General features: G+C 44.6%; 1 protein-coding gene across 1 annotated transcript in view; it reads left to right on the top strand.

Moving 5' to 3' along the window:
- Positions 1-21,214, top strand: part of cdkal1 (CDK5 regulatory subunit associated protein 1-like 1) — a 400,231-nt gene that overhangs the window by 355,717 nt on the left and 23,300 nt on the right. Inside the window, exon 13 of the mRNA XM_013137938.4 lies at positions 16,072-16,155. Coding sequence (XP_012993392.1) covers positions 16,072-16,155 — 84 coding nt within the window. The remainder of the gene's footprint in view (positions 1-16,071; positions 16,156-21,214) is intronic.

A 21,214-nucleotide genomic window follows, 5' to 3' on the forward strand; every position in this document is an offset into this window, starting at 1 on the left:
GTTCCTGATTTGCAGGTGAAATCAATCAGAGCCATTCAAGTGGTAATATTCTCTCTTCAAACCATTTGCTCATTGAGACGATCCACTTCACCAATCCCAAAAGCCTCACACATTGGGAACACACACACTAACACGCGCGCGCACAGAATATTTGATTGTTTAAATAGAAAAATGTCAAATGGCTGCTTGTTTCCTGTAAACCTAGCGTAAAGGGACTCAAAGGAAGAAAGCAAAGAAGAAAAACCGTTATATTCAACACTACATTTGAGCTGTTGGGCCGGGTGACAGGAGACTGTCAGGTATTTTTTTTCCCTGTCTGTCTTTCTGGATGACCTGACTGTGTCTAGCTGCTCTGGAAGGGCAAAACACACTCATACCCTTTATTTTTATTTTTTTTACATGACCCTGGTCCAGGGAGGGTATCCAGCCAGAGAAGGTCTTCATTTATCTGGCTACACAGAGGCAGTCTCTATTTCCCCTTTCCATTTTTAATTTGCTTTTTTTTTCATCCCCATGAAGCGTTTTATTGTTCTAATAATTCACGCTTCTTGTAGCTAACATATTTATTTCTCGGTTGGAAACAGACTAAATAAAATAAAAGTCCCCACATCTGTATGTAAGGGGGCAGGTCCACCCCCGTTGTTATGGGGCGTGGCTACACTGTGAACAACATTACCCCGTCTCCCTAGTAGCTTGGGCGTGGCTAACTCTGTGGTATCCACTGTATTCACATTTACTGTTCCTGTTGCTGCAGTGTTTTTTGTTTTGTTTTTTTACCAACATATATGTTCAGCCTTCATTTAACATCCATGCTGTGGCTTACTGTTCTGTAGACATGTTTTTGTTAATTTTTTCTCGCCATGTTGTCCAGTAGACTTTTGCCACACTCCCTGGTGGGTGGAAACACGTCAGGTTTGACTAATCAGTAACTCTTTTAGACCTGAGACACCAGGAGAGTGCCGTTAACTAGCAGGTAAAAACAGAGGCGTGTTGGAGGCCTCCGGACCCCTGCTGTCCTGGAAGTCCTCCCTGCTGATGGTGTGAACCATTCCCGACAATTTGACGTTTTTATTTTAAAGCATTTTGTAGATTAAGTCCTGGGCCAGGGGGAGTGTTCATTAAGCAGTTATATTCTTGCACGCGAGAGAGTACTGAGACGCGGCGGCCGTGGACTTGAACTATTTTTCTAGACTGTGGTAGCGTAGTCCGTTCACATGTCCCGCTGGGACCAGAGACAATCAGTACACAGCTGAGCTCCTGATTGATGAAGCAATCAAACAGTACACACACACACGCACACACGCACGCACGCACACACGCACACACACGCACGCACGCACGCACGCACGCACGCACGCACGCGCGAACACGCAGTCTCACTAAGACACACACACTAAAGCATTAATCACAGAGAGTGGAGGTTAGTAAGGCTGAGCAGAGATACTCAATGCATCAGTCATCAAACCATACACCCACCATATGCCTTTCTACGCACGCACACACACACACACACACACAGAGACAGGTTCTCTTAGTGATTCTGTCATTCTGAAAAACCTAACTTGAGGAGTGGTTCAATGTTTTGTGTGTGTTTGTGCGTGTGCATGTGTGTGTGTGTGTGTGTGTGCGTGTGTGTGTGTTTGTGCGTGTGTGTGTGCAGGTTCAGTCAGTCTTGGCAATTGTGAATGAGTCCACTGGCGTTCTATGTTCCTGAGTGCCCGTACGCCTATCACCGTCCCAAATAGTTTACTAATCTTCTCCTGTAGGGACGGCCTGTAGGGTTCTGGTCATGCTAAGTGCCCTTGTTTAGGGAGTAGAGTGGCAGTTTGGGATGTTTCTGTGGTCCGTTTCTCTGTGACAACCTAGAGTGACAACCGGGTGACTGCTTTGTCATTTGTGTCATCTACTGAAATTTATAAAGCAGTGATTTGTGGGATTTTCAGGGGAGGAGAGCAGTTGATTGTCACAAATCGTCATTATTTACAACCAAAAACCTTTTGCTGAAGATGCAGAGACGGAAATAGAATTATCGATTGAAAGTTAATGCAATAACATTTTCTTCTGTTTTTTTTTCTTAATTAAATTTGTATTATTCAAGAAGATATTGGGCCATGTCGTGAATCCCACCTCACTTCAATAGAGGTCCGGTGAAAGGGCAGCGGGACAGAGGGTAGCTAGTGCATATGAGTGGGCAGATGGATTTTTGTGAGACAGTGAAGAAGAGGCCAGGGCAGGATTTCACTGGATGCAGTGAAGGAGAGGCCAGGGCAGGGTTACACTGGAAGCAGTGAAGGAGAAGCCAGGGCAGGGTTACACTGGATGCAGTGAAGGAGAGGCCAGGGTAGGGTTGCAGGGATTCAGATTCACAACAGCCTGTCACACATCCAGAACACCTCAGAAACACGCTCAGGCAAAGAAACAGACAGACGAAGAAACAGACATGTGCGAAGAAAGAGACGGACACTGGCGAAGAGCAAGATGGACGCTGACGAAGAGCGAGATGGACACTGACGAAGAGACAGACAGACTGAGAGAAAGACGGACACAGACAAAGAGAGAGACTGAAACGGGGGGAGAGAGAGAATGTGAGAGACAGACTGAGAAACGAAAACGAGGGAAACGAAAGACAGGGAGACATGGGGAACAAGGGAGCAATAGAAAGGAAAAAGACGATAAAGTGTCAAGAAAGCTGTAGTGTTCTTTCAGGCTGCACACGCGCACGCACAAACACACACACTGGGCTGCCAAACACTCTATTACACACATAAACACACACACCAAAACACCACACTCAGTAGAACACACACTCTGGCTGTGGCTGCCAAAGTTCTATTCAGGGGGGCACTGGGATAATTGTTATTCAGCCGTCCTTAATGAGATGCGCTAGCTAGCTGCCCAGTAGTGAGGGGCTGAAGAGAGAGTGGAGCGCTGCCTCTCTTTTGTTATGCTAATGAGACACTATTAGAGCCTGGTAGCCTTGGTGCTCCTCCATCTAATCCGTCTCCTTCCCCTCTCCCTCCCCGGGGGCAGAACGTGGCCAAGGGGCTGCTGTGCGGATATAGTGCCCCGGCCGAGCCGCCTCCTTCACCCCTCCAACCCAAAATCTTGCCGGCCAGCACAGCCACAGTGGCCGGGCAGATGGTGCGCCTGTTTGTGTGTGTGGTTACGAGACACAGACGGGGTGCCCACGGAGGGAGCGCGGCCTGAAGAGTTGAAAGGGGAGGCTGGGGGAGGGAAGGGGGTTAATGGAGGGAGGGAGGAGGGGGCTGGAGAGAGAGAGTGGACGAGAGACGCAGGGACAGACGGAGGGGAGCCGAGCGAGGGATGAAGAAGGGGCGGTGGTGTGGTTGAGGGCAGGACGGATGTGTAGGACACTGTGTTGTCTAAGGAACATGAACACAGTCCTAATACTCCAACTACAACTGCTCCTGCAGATACCTCCTCAGTTAGGGTGATGTTTCCACTGACACATTTGCCTGTTCCTGGTCTTTTGTGGGGTCACGTGTTGCCCTGTGTCACTGCCTTCCAGAGTAAGTATTTTGATATGTTTTATGCATAAAAGACAAGATGTTGAATTCTGGAATATGTGTGGGTTTATAATTGGAAAGGATTTTAAAATACACTGGCTCAAAAACGCTCTAATGGATCTCAGGTCATTGTGGATATGATTTGAAATATATTTTCAAGCACAGTATTTTATAATATCTTAGAGATTTTTACACATTGTTTGAAGATACCCTCATACTTAGTATTTAAATACTGAAATATTCATTATTTAAAACCAATTACTTTCATGACACTCCAGTGCTCGTCTCCTCCCACACAGACATAAGTGTGTGTGTGTTTACTTTTGAATCATTTATTAAAGGTATCGCTGTATCTATTAAAAATATAGTGTCCGTAACAGTACAGTACAGAAATAAAAGCAGAGGTGATTTTTTTTTTTGCCTTGCTGATAATTTCTTCAATTCAGTTATATCATATTCAACTCAAGCATGTAATTTATCTCAAAGTTAAGTTACTCTTGTTTAATTGGTCTATTACATTAGATTTATTTTCAACTTTGTCCCCTTAAGTGTTAACACCTCTCTTTCTCATTAAACTGTCTCACTGGTTGTCAAGGTAACAGATACACCAGAGAACTGTAAGAGAGAAGTGTACCATATGTTCTTTGATTTCCTTAATTATCAGCAGGCTGTACTAGTTTGACGATAAAAATGTAAATCTTCAGCCACATTATTCTTTCTCTACATTCTCTGCAGTCTGAGGCTTGTACTATTGAAGTCATCAATGACTGGATCATCTCCAACCAATACCAATTTTGGATTGTTTATATTAAATGCATTTGTATAGCTCATACATGAATTAAACAAGTAAAAATGGTTAATACGTGCTTATAACCAGGAATAGTGGTTCCTATGTGCTTATAGACAATTATATTGCTTTAAACATGCTTATGACTTATAATAACATTTCTCCAGTCACTCCTTGGGGCAGTGACACAGGCAGTTATGTTCGGGCTTGTTTAAAGCTGTAGCGGACTGTGTTGATGTTGGGCTTGTTTAAAACTGTAATGGGACACATAGTCAGTGACCCACTGTGTCCTTTCCTGCCAAAATGACTTGTAGTGCAGCGAGTAAGACTTAAACCTCTGCCATGGGCTACTTGGATGACAGCTGTGTGTGTGTGTGTGTGTGTGTGTGTGTGTGTGTGCGCACGCATGTGGACTGTGGCCATGGACTACTTGGACGACAACAAGGCCTGACTCGGCCAAATGACAGCTCAGCCAAGAACACACACATACACACTAGATCAGGTGGTTTGGAGGAAACTTGGCCATCGTAAGCGACACTTAGTTCAAGCTCCATAGCCAACCGAGCGTCCTGCTGTCAGGAAGTTGATGCTCGGTTTCTTTAAGGTGCATTGACAGGACTGTATTCGCGTTTAGTCTAGCTGAGGGGTTCTTAAGGTTTTTTAACCCGAAATCATGTTAATGTTATCTTGACTGTCTTCCTGTGACCCAATTATACATGTACGTGTTCTCCTATCTGGCAACACACCTAGTGATTTTGACCATAGTTTGACAGTTGAACTTGATATTCAGTCTGTTTCAACAATTTTCCAGCCTAGTCTAGCTGTATTCTATGTTTGCTTTGGCTAACAGCTTTGCTAATAATTAGCTTAGCTGTGCAATGTATTCCCAATAAGTATAGCCATGCTTTTTTCCATTGCAGTAACAAGCATAGTTGTCCAAGTTATGAGTGCAGATGCAGCTTGTTTGATGCAGATGTACTGTTAATCTTGTCCCATCTCTCATTTTCTGATCCGCCATGGTCAGAGTGACTGACAATATTCCTTGCTCTTCGGCACCATCTAGGCAATACCTGAGTAGAACTACCTTAAGGAACATGGCCCGGGGACACAGACCTGGTAACACGCCCAGTTAACTGAAAAACTGTTTTTTAACTCTGTTTTAAACAGTAAAATCTGAACACGTACCAGATTTACCAGGATTTGTAATGTTAGCCATAATACAGAAAAATATATATTTAATATTAACAATGGGATAGAGGCCCTGACCCTTATACACTAATGGGACGGCCCCCATTGCTCTGTCCTGCTGCTCTGCTCAGCGAGGTCATTTAACCCTTTTTGGTTGTTCAGCTCTGCGAGGCAGGTTGTTGCTGAGAGACAGGGAGGAATGTGTCTGTCATAAAAGACAGAGAAAGTGGTTTGGGTTCAGTGTGCCAGAAAGGATGGCGCACTGTCAGGCTTCGTTAAACGGCCAACCTCAGGGGTCACCATTTAACCGTTGACCCTGGACCCCCCTTGTCGCACACTATTTCTTTCGTCCAGCAAGTTGCCCAGTCACCCATTTATCGCCAAAGCAATAACTCTGATGGGTTTGTGGAAGGACGGACACGAAAGGCTTTTGCTGTTGTACATATTTTACAGTATTATTTTAGTGTTTGACGATTTGTGATTAATTAGAAACTTGGATCCTTCCACCTTTGCTTCATAATATGAAGTCAGTTTTTCTTTAGTTTGTTTTCTGTCTTTGAGTTGGATAAACAGGGGATCTGTTGTTTGGTATCTTCTCCTTCCACTCAGGCTTTGAAAAGAGAACAGCCTCTAAAGATCACAGCTTTATCCATTACCCCCGTCATGGCCGCCTCTCAGCCAACTGTTTTAATTTTTAACATTACCACAATATTTGTCAGCAAAGTACAGTTTAGCCTACACTTTAAATGTGGCCACATTATTTAAGTGTGAGCCTGGCCCATGGCTAGGTTGGCATGCTGGATGGTAAACAGGCGTAAATAACACATCTTACTGTATAATTTTTCTGCCCCTCGCTGTGTGTAAGTCTGTGTGTTTATGTGTGTGTTTATGTGTGTGTGTGTGTGTGTTTAGCCCCTCTGTGTGTTTCCACCAAACTGCAGTGACAACACAAGCTGTGCATCCCAAATTGCAACCTATTATTTCAGTATAGCATCACATCTAACTAAGTGTAAATACATTTTAAGTGAAAAGGGAGTCTTTTAAATCCTAGACAAGGCCCTTCCCAGAGCCACCTGTTAGAGTTGGTTTTCTCTCACAGGAGCCTGAACCATTTATTACTAGCATTACTGTGAAGTGAATATATAAATCTGGGGTTAGCATTAGCATTAGTGTGAAGTGAAAATATACCAGATTTAGCATTTACATTATGGCAAAGTGAATATACAAACTGGGTTACCATTAGCATTAGTGTGATGTGGTAATACAACCAGGATTAGCATTAGCTTGAAATTTAGGTACAACCCTGTTTCCAAAAAAGTTGGGACGCTGCGTAAAATGGAAATAAAAGCAGAGTGTAATGATGTGCAAATAATTTATGTTTCAAAAATGTTGGGATAGGGGCATGATTACCGCTGTTACATCACCTCTTCTTTTAACAACACTCTGTAGTGAAAAGTGAATGTGGTATCTGAAACCACTATTGTATGGATTGGCTGCCTCGTTCCCGGAGAGGTCGACTGGCTCATTTCTTTAGTTCCGTGATTGACTCAACGCACCTGGTGTTCCAGGCTGGCTAAAGCCAAATCCTCCGCGGCCCGCAGCACGGTTCTTCAGCCCTGCTCTAGAGTGCAATGTTCAATTAAGTGAACTAATGATAACAGGGGTTCTCATTAAATGAATGATTAAATGCCCAGTATTCGTCTGGATCTGTTTCTAGATGTGTTGACTGTTATGTGACTGAACGCTGGTGGGTCTGGCTGTGTGACAGGAAGTCGACTGAATCTAGAGACACGTTTGGACTAGGACTCTTTGGCCAGCTCCATGCAGGGAGAGGTGGGCACAGAAGCCGATGCATTCATGCCCAAAGATGGGAAAGACATGCTATTTTTCTTTATCCCATCTAAACCTTGTCGGTCTATGATCTGAATATTTAATGCCTCTCTACTCATTCTGTCTCTTTTTTCTTGGTCTCACCTCTCATTTTATCTCTTGTTCTCTTTCTCTCTGTCTCTTCTTTCTCTCTCCTTATTCTTCTTCATCCGTGAAGCGCTTGCTGAGATTAGAGTAGATGTAACAAATGACAACACACACACCCACACACACACACCTCTTAGCAGTCCCTGTCCAATTCTGGGATACACGTACATCCATACTATAAGACAAGGATCAGGTTCTATCACATGGTTCTATAGATTCTGGCTAATCCATAATCCCATATCTTTGCTCTCTGTTTAAATTCTCCATCTTGGACCTGGATTATAGATTAGAGACACTTAAAGACAGAATATTTCATCTTTCATCTGATCAGAAGCCAAACACTGGGAAAATGAAAAACAGATAGTGTATTGCACTGGGCTATCTTACAAGCCCACTGTTTCTGGCATACTGTGTGTGCGTGCCTGCGTTCTGCTGCAGGCCTCTGCAACACCTTGAGATGTATGTTTCAAACACGTCGACAGGTCTGGATCCTCGATACTGTATATTATCTCCAGCTGTAGGTGTCCTGAATGGAGTTCAGTGTCCTTCGATTAAGTAAATGAGGAGACCTACAGCCAGCAAGCCAGCATAGACCTACAGCCGGCCAGCATAGACCTACGGCCAGCCAGCATAGACCTACGGCCAGCCAGCATAGACCTACAGCCGGCCAGCATAGACCTACAGCAAGCCAGCATAGACCTACAGCCGGCCAGCATAGACCTACGGCCAGCCAGCATAGACCTACGGCCAGCCAGCATAGACCTACAGCCGGCCAGCATAGACCTACAGCAAGCCAGCATAGACCTACAGCCGGCCAGCATAGACCTACGGCCGGCCAGCATAGACCTACAGCCGGCCAGACTGTAGGTCTGTGCTGGCTTACTTGCTGTAGGTCTGTTCTGACTTGCTGGCTGTAGGTCTGTGCTGGCTTGCTGGCTGTAGGTCTGTGCTGACTTGCTGGCTGTAGGTCTGTGCTGACTTGCTGGCTGTAGGTCTGTGCTGGCTTGCTGGCTGTAGGTCTGTGCTGGCTTGCTGGCTGTAGGTCTGTTCTGATTTGCTGGCTGTAGGTCTTTGCTGACTTGCTGGCTGTAGGTCTTTGCTGACTTGCTGGCTGTAGGTCTTTGCTGACTTGCTGGCTGTAGGTCTGTGCTGACTTGCTGGCTGTAGGTCTGTGCTGACTTGCTGGCTGTAGGTCTGTGCTGACTTGCTGGCTGTAAGTGCTCCTGCTTGGATGGGCATCCTCATTTTGAATTAATCAATAAATGGTAGTTTCTTGTAAGCAGTTTCTTGTAAGAGTGAATTTAACGACTTTTTTCAGTTTTTGCTGTGAACATCACTACTTTCAGTTTTTTGGGAGAGTCTTTAAGTTATCTGTCATTTTCTTAGGACTGGAGGGGTTTTCATGCTAGCATTTTTATTTTGTCGTAATATTAAATATACGGCATGTAGTTAAAAAAAAGCCTTACATACGCAAGTCCTTTTACATATATTCAGCGTTTTCTTCTTTCTTTACAGCAGCTTTTGCAGTGGCTTACATTAACATGGAAACCCTGATGTCAACCATAACTTCCCAAAGAAAATGCTTAGGACTAATCATCAGAATGAGAGATGGCCCTACTCTCTTAATATTTTCACTCAGGGGTGTACTCACTTTTGTTGCCAGCGGTTTGGACATTAATGGCTGTGTGTTGGGTTATTTTGACGGGACAGCAAATGTACACTGTTATACAAGCTGTGCACTCACTACTTTACATTGTAGTACAGTGTCATTTCTTCAGTCCAAACTCGGCATGGTGTTAATGCATGACAAAACTGTCTTACGTTGAAATGCTATACCAATTCTTAGCCACTGCATAGCTCTGTGGCATAGTAGTTAAAGACACTGCCTCTTATGTGGGAGACCCTGGTTCGAGTCCAGGGAGGGCAACAATGATCATCACTTTTTATTGCGGGCCGGCTGAACCAGGCTTGCCTGGTGTCTTGTTTCCCTTTCTCTCTCTCTGCCTGTCTCATTCTCTCTCTTCCATCTATCAATCTCTCTCTCCTCCATCTGGCTACATGGTCCCTGGCTACATGGTCCCTGGCTGCATGGTCCCTGGCTTCATGGTCCCTGGCTACATGGTCCCTGGCTTCATGGTCCCTGGCTACATGGTCCCTAGCTACATGGTCCCTGGCTACATGGTCTCTGGCTACATGGTCTCTGGCTACATGGTCCCTGGCTGCATGGTCCCTGGCTACATGGTCTCTGGCTGCATGGTCCCTGGCTACATGGTGTCTGGCTTCATGGTCCCTGGCTACATGGTCCCTGGCTGCATGGTCCCTGGCTGCATGGTCCCTGGCTGCATGGTCCCTGGCTACATGGTCCCTGGCTGCATGGTCCCTGGCTACATGGTCCCTGGCTGCATGGTCTCTGGCTGCATGGTCCCTAGCTACATGGTCCCTGGCTGCATGGTCCCTGGCTACATGGTCCCTGGCTACATGGTCCCTGGCTGCATGGTCCCTGGCTACATGGTCCCTGGCTGCATGGTCCCTGGCTACATGGTCCCTGGCTACATGGTCTCTGGCTGCATGGTCCCTGGCTGCATGGTCCCTGGCTGCATGGTCCCTGGCTGCATGGTCCCCACATGGTCCCATTCCCACCACACCAATAGCAACACATGGATCCATCACAGATATGTGGTTTCAAGGTTTAATGGCAAGGCTTAAGTCTGCCTGTGTCCCTCTTCTCCATTTCTTTCCTCGTTTTATCTGGATCCACCACCCGTAATTTGACCTTTGACCCAGACTTTTTGTAAAAGGAACAAATCCGGTTGCTGGTTGTGCCGTGTCTTCAGGACTGTTACAACAATAACACCTCTGCGTAGTTTCAAGATTTCAGCTGCAAACTTACAATGAAGTATAGCCTGGTTCCATGTCTCTTTGTGCTGTTTTGCCATCTCCTACAGGTCAGGAACCGGGCTACACTTTGCTTGTTTACCATGCTGCTGTTTTTGGAACGTCTTGGTTCCTTGGAAGATATTGGCAGTCTTGGGTATTACAGTAAGTGGTGGCCTAGTGCGCAGTGACCCGTGGCTATGTATTCATTATTTCATTGTTTTACAAGCTCTGTTGCTTTGTTCTGTTGTGTTTGGTCTATACATCTGCCTTGAGGTAGAAATTCCACAAATGAGGCAGCGTGTTCAATTCGGATCAGGAAAAGTCCTGGTAGTCTTTTGTTTCCGATAGTCTGGAGTATTCTGTTCTGGTTTGTTATCATGTTTACAGGGGCAGAAAGTTCCTGGTGCCAGAAACAAGAGTGATCTATAATTTAAGGTTTGTTCAGCTTTTACAAGCAACAGAGACACACACACACACACACACAGACACACACATACACAGAGTTGTACATTGAAGCAGCTGTCTTGGAAGGATTCTTTATTATTCTTATCAATATATGATCTGTGTGTTATCGACAGCCCGGCATTGTTTGTCTGATGCCAGCAGTCTAACTTGACTTCTCCGTGTCTCAGTCTCCAGCAGGCTGGAGGTGGTTTGTGTATGTATCCAATCATTACCAAAGCTGTAATCCGGTTAAATGCACACAAGCATGGAGACTTATCCCTGAGAGGAAAGTTTTAAAACCCCTCTGATGAATTCACCAAGGTTTACCCAAGTGAATTAGGTTTGCGTCCCAAATTGCACCCTATTTCCTGTAGGTCCGTGGAAAAAATTAGTACACTAGGTAGGAAATAGTGTGCCAATTGGGCTTCCACTGTAGTAATTATTGGATGTGTATGGTGAATGACTTAAGCCTTTTTCCTTTCTGTCATTGGGGATTTTCGCTGTGTTCTACCATCCACAGTGTGTATTTTCCCAGTTGAAACTGAAGTGGTCAGATACATTGAATTGGAAATTGAACATGCCTCGCTTCAACGTAACAAGCTTGAACAACAGTGGCGCCTTCCAGCTGTCATATCGGAGAGTTTCAAAACTTCAGTCTTTGCCATTGTTGCTACAACCCTTACAAGGTTAATAAAAGGCGCTGGTCCTGCTCTAGTGAGCACAGCCAGCCTGGCTGGTGGATTTGTTTATATTTGCATCTTTCTGACACTGTTATCGGATCTTCAACCAAAACCAAACATTAAGGGAACCGGAGTGAACTACATGTTAATAAGTGTTTAATTTATGAAAGCGTAATGGAAAACATCTCAGAAAGGGAAGCCGCGGTGAGTTGTCATGTTGCCATGGTGTGCTCTCGACTCCCTAAGGCAGCTGCATGGACGGGTTCGAGAGGTTAAAGTGCATGCTCCATATACCAGTGGCCCTGTGACCTTATGAGCTTGTCGATGCTGGGCTGCAGTTAAGAGTGAATCCAGCCCGGGGGTCACACCACCATGATGTCAGCCCAGGGGTCACCCCACCATGATGTCAGCCCAGGGGTCACCCCACCATGATGTCAGCCCAGGGGTCACCCCACCATGATGTCAGCCCAGGGGTCACCCTACCATGATGTCAGCCCAGGGGTCACCCTACCATGATGTCAGCCCAGGGGTCAACCCACCATAATGTTTCCCAGGGGGTCACCCCACCATGATGTCATACCAGGGGTCACCCCACCATAATGTCAGCCCATTGGTCACCCCACCATGATATCATCCCAAGGGTCACCCCACCATAATGTCAGCCCAGGGGTCCCCCCACCATGATGTCATCGCAAGGGTCCTTACTGACCAGTATCTTACTGACCAGTATACCCTCAAATTGGCACTGAGGATACTGGAGGATCCATTGCACCCACTTTGCACAGAATTTTCCATCCTCCCCTCCGGACGTAGATATAGAATGCCCCAAATAAAAACTAAGCGATATATATCATCATTTGTGCCGAGGAGCATTCAATTACTAAACAGATCATCTATGGGGCACATAGATATCTTTTAATTGTGTTTATTTATTGAATATATATTTTTATTGATTCCTTAAGCTTTTGAACATTTCATATGTGTATTATTGAATATTGAATATATATATATCTATTTATTGATTATTTTAAGTTGTTGAACTAATAACTGAATGTCTCTACCTTTGCTGTGTTTACTGTTGTTGTACATGTCATGTTCTCTGTGTCCTCCATGTTCATAGTGCTGTTGGATGTTTTTAGGGGGTTTTCATTGATCATTGATCATTGACTTTTAAGTAGTTTTTGTCTTATTGTTGTTCTATGTTTGCTGTGTTTATGTTAGGCTCCCATGAGTGTAAAACAAATTCCCCCACGGGGCAATAAAAGGTTTTCATTCATTCATTTCATTCATTTCATTCATTTCATTCATCCCCCCACCATGACATTCTCACTTGTTCCTATACTTCCCTTTTGGATAATAGGTCAACCACCACCCAACTCACACATCATCACTAGCTTCACAGATACACACAGCATCTCCCCCACTACTACATTAAAACACTCTGAAACTAAAACTACTCAAAACTACCAATATTTTTACTCTAAATGAGAACGAGTATCCATACCTCCTTTCAGATCATCAACCCGAATGTGACTGACATTGTGCATTGTTACTTTTTCTCCCGTTCTTAATCATACATTTATTCAAGCTCTGTCTAGATAGTTGGTGATAATCGATAAACGGCAATATTCAAATCCCTTCACAGATTCCCAATGGGATTCAAGTGTAGGCCACACAAAGACTTGCCCATGGTTGTTCTTAAGCTATTCCAGCTGTGCTTTGGTCTTACGCTTGGGTCACTGCTCTGTTGAGTCCAAGGTAATTTGAACCTAGATTTGCGTGTATTTGGCTCTATTCAAAGTCCTCTCTACAGATCTACTAGTCCCTGCAACTGTAAAGCATCCCCACAACAATATGCTGCCACACCTTGCTTCACAGTGGAGATGCTGTTAAACTGGAGATGAGCTCTGCCTGCATTTCACCAGATGTTGTGCTTTGCTTTGAGGCCAATGTTGTGCCTAGAGGATATTTCGCCTAGAGGAGTCTTTCACATACCTTTTTGTCATGTGCCTTTTTCTTCCATCTGGCTGCCCTCACATTAAGATCCGGTTGGTAAAGTGCTGCAGAGTCTATTCATTCTAGCAGGGTTTCCCATCATAGCAAAGGAGCGCCCTAATTCTGTGAGGGGTTCACCTCTGACAATGGCCCTTCTAGACCGGTGGTCAGACAGGCAGCTGTAGGAAGTCTGGGTAATTCCATGTATTTTTCCTGTTTCATATAATGGTTTAGACCAGTGTGCTTTTCGTGACTTTCCATACTCAAAAATAGTTATTCTCCAGTTGTCTCCAACCAACTCTATCAACTCTACCTCAAGTACAGCAAAGTGTCTGTTCTGACTTCAACTGTAATGTAGGACCTTGAATAGATGTTTTAAATCACATCCGAACAGTGGAATTAACCAGAGATGGACTCAAATCAAATTAGAGACACCTTAATGAATAGCAAAGAAAATTTGATTTGCTTGAGCTCAGTTTAGTGTGTCATAGCAAAGGGCTAGAATAGCTTTTGAAATGATTATTTAAAACAAATTCTAAACACAAAACCTAGCTCTTGATGTATTATGTGTAGATCAGCAACAGAAACATATCGGTTTATACCTGTTGAATTTTAGTCTGTAGCATAACGTGGAAAAGGTAAGGAACGAAGTGTAAATAGAGAATGGCGTTCGTATGGTTTTGGATACAGTCATAGCTGTCCCCTACTCCCCACCAGGCTTCAATATCGGCATGGACAGCCTCTTACCCATTCTCCTTTGTGTCCATGAGCAAAGCATTCTGGGTTGGGTGACAGGAGGAGGAACTGGCTATGTGTTTTAATAAGCCTGTGGGACCGCGGGATTCTCACACACGCATCCACACAGACCACAGGAGGCATTACCTGTCGTCAGGGCTTCTACTCTGCTGCCCTTCTTGTTTTTCAAGTTGCCTTTTCATCTCTCACTGTCTTTTTTTCTTTCTTTCTCTACCTCTCTCTCTCTCTGTCTCCCCCCCCCCACCCCCAATGGGGTGAGATTTGGGGAGGGGGAAGGACGAGAGAGACCTAAATAACAATAGACTCTTTTCACAGGGTAAGTGTCTCGACTCAGAAGGGCATGTTTTTAGTCTGCTGTCATTTCAAAAGGGCCAGCTGCTCCACAAGCCTCTTCTGGAAATAAAGTGAAAGCAATTTGGATACGATAAAGGCTCTCTCTCTTTCTTTACCACTCTTTCTCCCGCTTTCTCTCTCCGTCTGAGCGTTGGGTATTTTCCTTTAGAAGACTGAAGCTTGGAGGCTCTTATAGACAATAGTCATGCATATTGGAAGACTGTTAGACACTTAAATGGCTGAGGGCGCTGTGCCGTGCTCCCGTCGGTGTGTATCTGATGTGTGTGCCTCTTCAGCAGTCCTACTACGACACGGAGCAGAAGGATTTTAAGTGGATTAAAAGTTTACGCACGTAAAGGGCTCTCTGTCTGTCCGTCACTCACCACAGTTTGACAAACATATTTACACGTCTGCCACTTTCAGAAGGTTTTTGCGGAGTTTAGCGTGTACTTTTAATAAAGGGTGGGTGGGTGTGTGCTTGATTAAGAAAAGTACACAGTTAACAGTTCCCATGACGACAAGTTTAGAAGCAATTAGCTTGTTATCAGAACGCTAAATTCCTTAATTGGTTAATCAAAAGATGATATTGAGCGTACTCTCTGCAGAAGTGGTCATGTTAAAAGCACTAATGTACATTATTAAAGGAAACAACCAATTGGGACAACGTCATTCTCTCTTTCTTTTTGGGCTTTTGTTTTGTTGTCCATATCTTTCTGGCCAGTTGCTCTGTGTGTAGAGTATGTTTCTGGGTGACAGCCCTGGACAGGTTCGGTTTAGTCTGGTGTAGTTACTGTAGTACTCAAATTTTTTGTCAGGACATGCAATTAACACATAATAATGATGTGAACATGATCTCTATTTCTGCAAGTGAAAAAAGAGACGGGGTGAGAGTGAGAGCGATGAAACGAGGGGGAGAGAGAGGCTGTTAAAGAGACACACGATTAAACGGGCAACCAATTTTGCGATCCTGGTTTGCAAGGTTTCGCTTCAATGACACCTTTTTTTTTTTTTTTACATGCAAATAAAGAGATGTGTTTGTGCTGCAGTCGCCAGAAACGTTAACAGCCGCCGAGGACAGCTTTTTGACTCGTGCCCTGATCCCTCTGGAGTGCACTCCTTTAGACCAGGGCCCATAGGGCCGCCCTGGAACAGGGTGTCATTTGGGACTGGCGATAAAGGCCAAGTGCCGGCCAGGGAGCCGTTGGCGGCGAGCGACACGGTTGTCTGAGCCATGTCCACTCAGCATATGGACACAGTGTTTAATGTTTATGGGACTGGAGTTAACGGCTGTTGCTTAATGGTTGATAAGCAACTATTTGATTGTGTCGGATTTTACTGTGTGGTTGCCATTTTGCCCCAACCCAGAGTCAGTGCCTGGGCACCTCCCATCTATCTGCCTCTTCCTCTCGTCCCTCGTCGCTTGGTTTTGTTTCATCAAGGCCACTGGCGTGTTTGCCGGTGGTGAGCTCCGTCTTGCATTTGGTTAACTGTGACTCTGGTCTTTCAGATTGGGGAGACGCAGCGTGTGCTCGTCACAGAGGAGTCCTTCGATACCCAGTACTTCGTGGCCCACAACAAGTACTACGAACAGGTACTGTAAGACACGATTCAGATGTTACACCACAGTGATGTTACACATGTTTTTACTATGATCAGAGGGTTTGTGATTTAGCGGTAAGGAAAGAGGGGTTGTGGTAAAATATATAACATGGCTAAAGCTGCTCTTGGGCGCGATGTGTTGCACAGCACCTGGACACAGCGTTTAGCGGTGGTATACTGGCAATATATCACAAACGAACGAGATGACCTTATTACTCTCATAAACTGGTTACCAATCCAATTAGTGCGGTAAAAGATGATGTGATGTCATACCCATGGTATATACTCTCATATACAGTGGGGAGAACAAGTATTTGATGCACTGCCGATTTTGAGACGAAAATAGAGCTTTTTGGTCTAAACTCCACTCATCGTGTATCGAGGAAGAAGAAGGATGAGTACAATCCCAAGAACACCATCCGAACCGGGAAGCATGGAGGTGGAAACATCATTCTTTGGGGATGCTTTTCTGTAAAGGGGACAGGACCACTGCACCGTATTGAGGGGAGGATGGATGGGGTCATGTATCGCGAGATCTTGGCCAACAACCTCCTTCCCTCAGTAAGAACTTTGAAGATGGGTCGTGGCTGGGTCTTCCTGCATGACAACGACCCGAAACACACAGCCAGGGCAACTAAGGAGTGGCTCTGTAAGAAGCATCTCAAGGTCCTGGAGTGGCCTAGCCAGTCTCCAGACCTGAACCCAATAGAAAATCTTTGGAGGGAGCTGATATTCCGTATTGCCCAGCGACAGTCCCGAAACCTGAAGGATCTGGAGAAGGTCTGTATGGAGGAGTGGGCCAAAATCCCTGCTGCAGTGTGTGCAAACCTGGTCAAGAACTACAGGAAACGTATGATCTCTGTAATTGCAAACAAAGTTTTCTGTACCAAATATTAAGTTCTGCTTTTCTGATGTACCAAATGCTTATGTCATGCAATAAAATGCAAATTAATTACTTAAAAATCATTCATCATGTGATTTTCAGGATTTTTTTTTTTATTCCATCACTCACAGTAAAAATTACAGACTTCCACATGTTTAAAAATGGGAAACACTGCCAATTTTGCAGGTTATCAAATACTTGTTCACCCCACTGTACCATGGCTATCAGTCAATCAGAAGGCAGGATTTCAGACTAGCTGAGATATGTTTCAATGGTTTATAATGTGGTTTATGTACACTAGATGTACAGTACGAGATGACAGAGCGTCCACATATAAACACTTGTCATGATGTTTCTAGCCATCTGTCTTCATACTCACACAACAACATGCCTGGCAGTCGTAACCAATCAGCACATGGGCAGGTGTGCAGGTGACTAGCCCTGGGCCGTGTGTTAATGCAGGCACTAACCTGGGGTTAGGTTAGGGTTCAATCAGACAGAGCTGCCCTCCAGTAGGCCGTTTGGCAGCTGATAACACCAAATCCTTTGCCTTTAATGTGCAAACATACAGTCCATCCCTCCATCCACCTCCGTCTACCAGCCCCCCAATCTTAGTCACAGCTGAAAACCAACAGCAGTAGCAAACTTCAAAGGACACCCCCCCCCCCCACCCGTATTATTATAATTTTTTTTAAACATCATGAAATAAATCAATTTACTCCTGTGTTAACAATCATCAAAAACATGTTTGAAGTTATGCTTATTTAAAAGGGGAAAGGAAGAGGTGTACTTTTCCCCCTTCCGTTCAGATGCCTTGCATGGCTTGTCTTGAGGCTACAGGTGTCTTCCAGTAGTCTTTGCTTCAGGAGGAACTTCTTGGCAGTTTGATCTAACCTTTCAGCTTCCTCCTCCCTCTACCTCTTTAGATTCCAGAAGGAATTTTTGGCATGTCCTCCTAAATCACTAGCTGAACACACATTGATATGTGGCTGCTTGAAAGTGCCCTTTACTCAGTCCCCCCTGTATCTCTCTGTCCCCCGTTTATCTCATTCTACCTCTCACTCTCTTGCCTTCTCTCTCTTCATTTTCTTCCTCTCGTTCTTCTCTCTTTCTCTCTGCCAAAAATCTTTCAGGTCTACTGGTACAAGGTACAATTTGGATAAAAAATGAAGTTAACATTCAAGAAGTAAATGTTAAATTAATTATTTACAGATATTGACACACATAAGTGTTTTTCTTTATCTGTGCCTTTCTCTGGCTTCATAAAATAAAATAATTCCAGTGTCAAAATGAGACACATCTTTCCCCCGATTGTCACAGTAAATTGATATGGATAAGGTGTGAGCAACTTAATGTTTTACTCTCTACAACTTTTTCTACTAGTATATCTCTGAGCTAGTCTGGAGCGCGGATGTTTCAGAAGAATATATCTCAGAGCTAGTATGAAGCACCAGTGTTTTATGGGAATATATCTCTGCTAGTCTGGAGCAGTGTTTTATGGGAATATATCTCAGCTAGTCTGGAGAACCAGTGTTTTATGGGACTATATCTCAGCTAGTCTGGAGCACCAGTGTTTTATGGGAATATATCTCAGCTAGTCTGGAGAACCAGTGTTTTATGGGAATATATCTCAGCTAGTCTGGAGAACCAGTGTTTTATGGGAATATATCTCAGCTAGTCTGGAGAACCAGTGTTTTATGGGAATATATCTCTGCTAGTCTGGAGCAGTGTTTTATGGGAATATATCTCAGCTAGTCTGGAGAACCAGTGTTTTATGGGAATATATCTCAGCTAGTCTGGAGCACCAGTGTTTTATTGGAAAATATCTCAGCTAGTCTGGAGAACCAGTGTTTTATGGGAATATATCTCAGCTAGTCTGGAGAACCAGTGTTTTATGGGAATATATCTAAGCTAGTCTGGTGCACCAGTGTTTTATGCGAATATATCTCAGCAAGTCTGGAGCGCCAGTGGAACATATTTTATATCTTTGAGCTATTCTTGATCACCAGTGTTTTATGTGAATGTATCTTAAATATCTAAGCTAGTCTGAAACTTATGTGTTCAGGGGATTTTAGAATTAGTCTCCAGTGTTTCTCGGTTCGGAGATAGTCAGGAGCTTCTGTGCTTTAGTGAAAATATCTGAGCTAGTTTGGAGCTTTTTAGTTTCAGAGGAATATATCTCTGAGCTTGTCTGAAGCACTGGTGGTTCAGGAGACTATATCTCTGAGGCAGTCTGGAGTGCCTGTGTTTCATGGGACTATATGTCATTCCTCTGAGGTAGTCTGGAGTGCCTGTGTTTCATGGGACTATATGTCATTCCTCTGAGGTAGTCTGGTGCTCCGTTTCAAGGGACTACAGTATATCAGTAAAGTGAGTACACCCCACACATTTTTGTGAATATTTGATTATATCTTTTCATGTGACAACACTGAAGAAATGAGACTTTGCTACAATGTAAAGTAGTGAGTGTACAGCTTGTATTACAGTGTACATTTGCTGTCCCCTCAAAATAACTCAACACACAGCCATTAATGTCTAAACCACTGGCAACAAAAGTGAGTACACCCCTAAGTGAAAATGTCCAAATTGGGCCCAATTAGACATCTCCCCTAAACATTGTCCTGTGACTCATTAGTGTTACAAGGTCTCAGGTGTGAATGGGGAGCAGGTGTGTTAAACCTGGTGTTATCTCTCTCACAGTCCCTCATACTGGTCACTGGAAGTTCAACATGGCACCTCATGGCAAAGAACTCTCTGAGGATCTGTAAATAATATTTGTTGCTCTACATAAAAATGGCCTAGGCTATAAGAAGATTGCCAAGACCCTGAAACTGAGCTGCAGCACAGTGGCCAAGACCATACAGCGGTTTACTACTCTGATGTAGTCTGGAGCTCCATTTCAGGGGATTATATCCCATAGCTCTGAGGTAGTCTAGAGCTCCATTTCAGGGGATTATATCCCATAGCTCTGAGGTAGTCTAGAGCTCCATTTCAGGGGATTATATCCCATAGCTCTGATGTAGTCTGGAGCTCAGTTTCAGGGGATTATATCCCATAGCTCTGAGGTAGTCTAGAGCTCCATTTCAGGGGATTATATCCCATAGCTCTGATGTAGTCTGGAGATCAGTTTCAGGGGACTATATCCCATAGCTCTGATGTAGTCTGGAGCTCCATTTCAGGGGATTATATCCCATAGCTCTGATGTAGTCTGGAGCTCAGTTTCAGGGGATTATATCCCATAGCTCTGATGTAGTCTGGAGCTCAGTTTCAGGGGACTATATCCCATAGCTCTGATGTAGTCTGGAGCTCAGTTTCAGGGGACTATATCCCATAGCTCTGATGTAGTCTGGAGCTCAGTTTCAGGGGACTATATCCCATAGCTCTGATGTAGTCTGGAGCTCAGTTTCCTCTGTATGGCCTCCTCCTCCTCTGTATGGCCCACTCCTCCTATGTATGGCCTCCTCCTCTTCTGTATGGCTCCCTCCTTTGTATGGCCTCCTCCTCCCTCTTTTCTGCATGGCCTCCTCCTCTTTTTGGCCCCCTCGTCCTCCTCTGTATGGCCCTCTCCTCCTCTGTATGGCCTCCTCCTCCACCATAAAGACAACCTGCCAGTGTGCCTCACACCCACGGTGCAGGAGGCATTCCTTCCTTTCATTCTGCTTTCATTCCTTCAGGCCAATTTAGAGGATTTACAAAAAAAAGAAAGGAGCGTAAGAGAGAGAAAAGGAAGGTGAGAAAAGAAGAGACATATGATGGAGAGAGCGAGCGAAGGAGTCCTGCTGAATAGCCCTGTGAGTTGAGAATGGTCTCCGGAATATTCTCATTACATCTCTGTGTAGAGAGGCTGTCTCCGGGCAATGGGATGAAAGAATCCTCTCTCTCACTGCTCCCAGACTATTCAGCCACACATGGGAGGAGAAGAGGCAGGGAGGGAGGGAGGAACAGAAAATGGAAGAAGGGATGAAAGAGGGAAAGATGAGAAAGATAATTGTGAACAAAGAGATGTACTGCAGTGTGAGGTGCACTTACAATAAGAGAGCGAGAGTAGGAGAGTGAGAGACAGGGAGTGAGAGACAGGGAGTGAGAGACAGGGAGTGAGAGACAGGGAGTGAGAGACAGGGAGAAAGAGTGCTCACATACAGGTTTGTTCTGTTCTGCAAGTTTGTGA

This window comes from Esox lucius, chromosome 16, assembly GCF_011004845.1.
Source record: "Esox lucius isolate fEsoLuc1 chromosome 16, fEsoLuc1.pri, whole genome shotgun sequence".
Lineage (NCBI taxonomy): Eukaryota > Metazoa > Chordata > Actinopteri > Esociformes > Esocidae > Esox > Esox lucius.